General features: G+C 40.4%; 1 protein-coding gene across 1 annotated transcript in view; it reads left to right on the top strand.

Annotated features, from left to right (window-relative positions):
• The window catches only part of LOC143276627 (uncharacterized), a 17,910-nt gene that overhangs the window by 102 nt on the left and 15,308 nt on the right, over positions 1 to 2,500 (top strand). The window contains exons 1-2 of the mRNA XM_076581243.1: positions 1 to 64; positions 425 to 502. The exon at positions 1 to 64 is cut by the window's left edge and continues 102 nt beyond it. Of these exons, the coding sequence (XP_076437358.1) occupies positions 483 to 502 (20 nt within the window). The 5' untranslated portion in view covers positions 1 to 64; positions 425 to 482. The remainder of the gene's footprint in view (positions 65 to 424; positions 503 to 2,500) is intronic.

Genomic DNA, 2,500 nt, shown 5'->3' with positions numbered 1-2,500 from the left:
AACTCCGGGACAGTTAAATCCGACTGAGGAAGAGGAGGGACGTGGAACACTGACCTATAAACATGTAAATACGATCTCAGTGACGTGGAATCATAGTTATTATTCACTCCGTGCCTGTTGTGCTGGATGTTTCAGTTTGTGTGTTCCGAAATCGGAGTTTCCGGTCAGGGGCTTTTTGTCGTGTGTCAGCGGTGTTGTTGGTGGTGAAAGACTGTCTTTTTTCTTTTCTTTTCCAAACCAGTAATAACTCAGCCAGTGTTTCGGTTGAAGGCCACTTCGGCAAAAATCTTGGTGATCAGCAGTGCGCTGTTGTTAGGAAGATCGATGATTTATTTATTTGTATTTGTATTTCTTTTTATCACAACAGATTTATCTGTGTGAAATTCGGGCTGCTCTCCCTTTTATTTATTTATTTATTCTTTAGGGCGGGGCTTTGGGAAGACGGGTACAACATCCACTGACCCCCTGCCAGTGTGTCCGTCATGGATCGACCTCAGGACAGGTAAGTGGTGGTGGCAGGTGTGTGTGTGAAACATTGGAAAACATCCTACAGTGCAGTACTCGGTTCTACCGTCCTTCCTTCCTTCCTTCCTTCCTTCTTTTCTTCAACGTCTGTCTACCCACAATTGTGATTTCAGACTAAAATCCCAAATCCACCCCCTTCTCCACCCCCACCCACATAATTTTCACTACTTCCCCTTCTTCTCTCTCTTTAATTTGCATAAAAAATAGATTCATAATCTGCCGCACACTACCTGTGTTCTTGTTGACTAATTCGTTTTCAGTTTGTGATGTTCATTCTTGTTTGTATTTGAAATGTTGCTGGTGTTGTTGTTGTTGTTGTTGTTGTTGTTGTTTTTTAATTGAGTAGATACAAACATTTTAAAGAATGTTTCGCTAAAGTCTTTCTTCAGTGAATGTATTATTCTGCGGTTTTGTTGTGGTATCTGAATTCTATTGACACTGACTGAGCAGTGTCTGACCTTTATTGACACTGAACAATATTGACACTGACTGAGCAGTGTCTGAACTCTATTGACACTGTCTGACCAGTGAACTCTGTTGATACTGATTGAGCAGTGTCTGAACAATATTGACACTGTTTGAACAATATTGACACTGTTTGAGCAGTGTCTGAACAATATTGACACTATCTGACCAGTGTCTGAACAATATTGACACTGTCTGACCAGCGTATGAACTCTATTGACACTGTCTGACCAGTGTCTGAACAATATTGACACTGTCTGGCCAGTGTCTGAACTCTATTGACACTCTCTGACCAGTGTCTGAACAATATTGACACTGTCTGACCAGTGTCTGAACTCTATTGACACTCTCTGACCAGTGTCTGAACAATATTGACACTGTCTGACCAGTGTCTGAACAATATTGACAATGTCTGACCAGTGTCTGAACAATATTGACACTGTCTGACCAGTGTCTGAACTCTGTGGACACTGAGTGAGCAGTGTCTGAACTCTATTGACACTGACTGAGCAATGTCTGAACTCTATTGACACTGACTGAGCAGTGTCTGAACTCTATTGATACTGACTGAGCAATGTCTGAACTCTATTGACACTGACTGAACAGTGTCTGAACTCTCTTCAAACTGAGTGAACACTGTAGTAAAGAAACATGCCTACAGACAGTGTATGAACCTGACTTTCGGTTCTAGGAAACTGGCTGGATTTCCTGGAAAATCATGCACACTGAAATGCTTGAAAGCGCGAGTCCACAGACAAAGACACACATGCACTCTCTCTCTCTCTCTCTCTCTCTCTCTCTCTCTCTCTCTCTCTCTCTCTCTCTCTCTCTCTCTCTCACGTTTAGGCGTAGTTTTTTCCACTGGTTTGACATTTTCATATGCACTTGAGGAAATGTCTTTGAAAGCAAAAAAGGGTGTGTATGGAATCCTTAAATTCTTGTGGACGTTAGGGGAAAATTGTCCGAAAATCTTCTTCAAATTATTTGATTGTCAAATTCAACCGATGTTAACCTATGGGTCAGAAATCTGGGGATTAATGGCAGACCATACTGTCATTGAGAGAGTACACTTATTCGCTATCAAACGTCTGCTAAATATCAGTGTGAAAACACCAAGCACTTTAATTTACTGTGAAACGGGTAGATATCCTTTATATATCCAGACCTACACTAATTGTATTAGATATTGGTTAAATGTTACTAGGATGCATGAAACTCGCATTCCATTTAAAGCATATAGAATGTTGTATGGTCTCCATTGTAGGGATAAATACAACTGGGCATCACGAATTTGTTTTACATTATATAGATATGGATTTGGCTATGTGTGGGAAAACCAGGGTGTGGAAAATATAAACAGTTTCTTGTGTGCTTTTAAACAGAGATTATTTGATTGCCATCTGCAAGATTTGGAAAGCAGTGTAACATCACATGATAGATTTACCTTATATTCTACATTCAGACAACTACACAACGCCCCGCAATATCTAAACATAATCAAGAACCCTGT

The sequence above is a fragment of the Babylonia areolata genome, chromosome 32, assembly GCF_041734735.1.
Source record: "Babylonia areolata isolate BAREFJ2019XMU chromosome 32, ASM4173473v1, whole genome shotgun sequence".
NCBI lineage: Eukaryota > Metazoa > Mollusca > Gastropoda > Neogastropoda > Buccinidae > Babylonia > Babylonia areolata.
The sequence above is the reverse complement of the archived record's forward strand: the minus strand, read 5'-3'. Positions and strand labels throughout refer to the sequence as shown.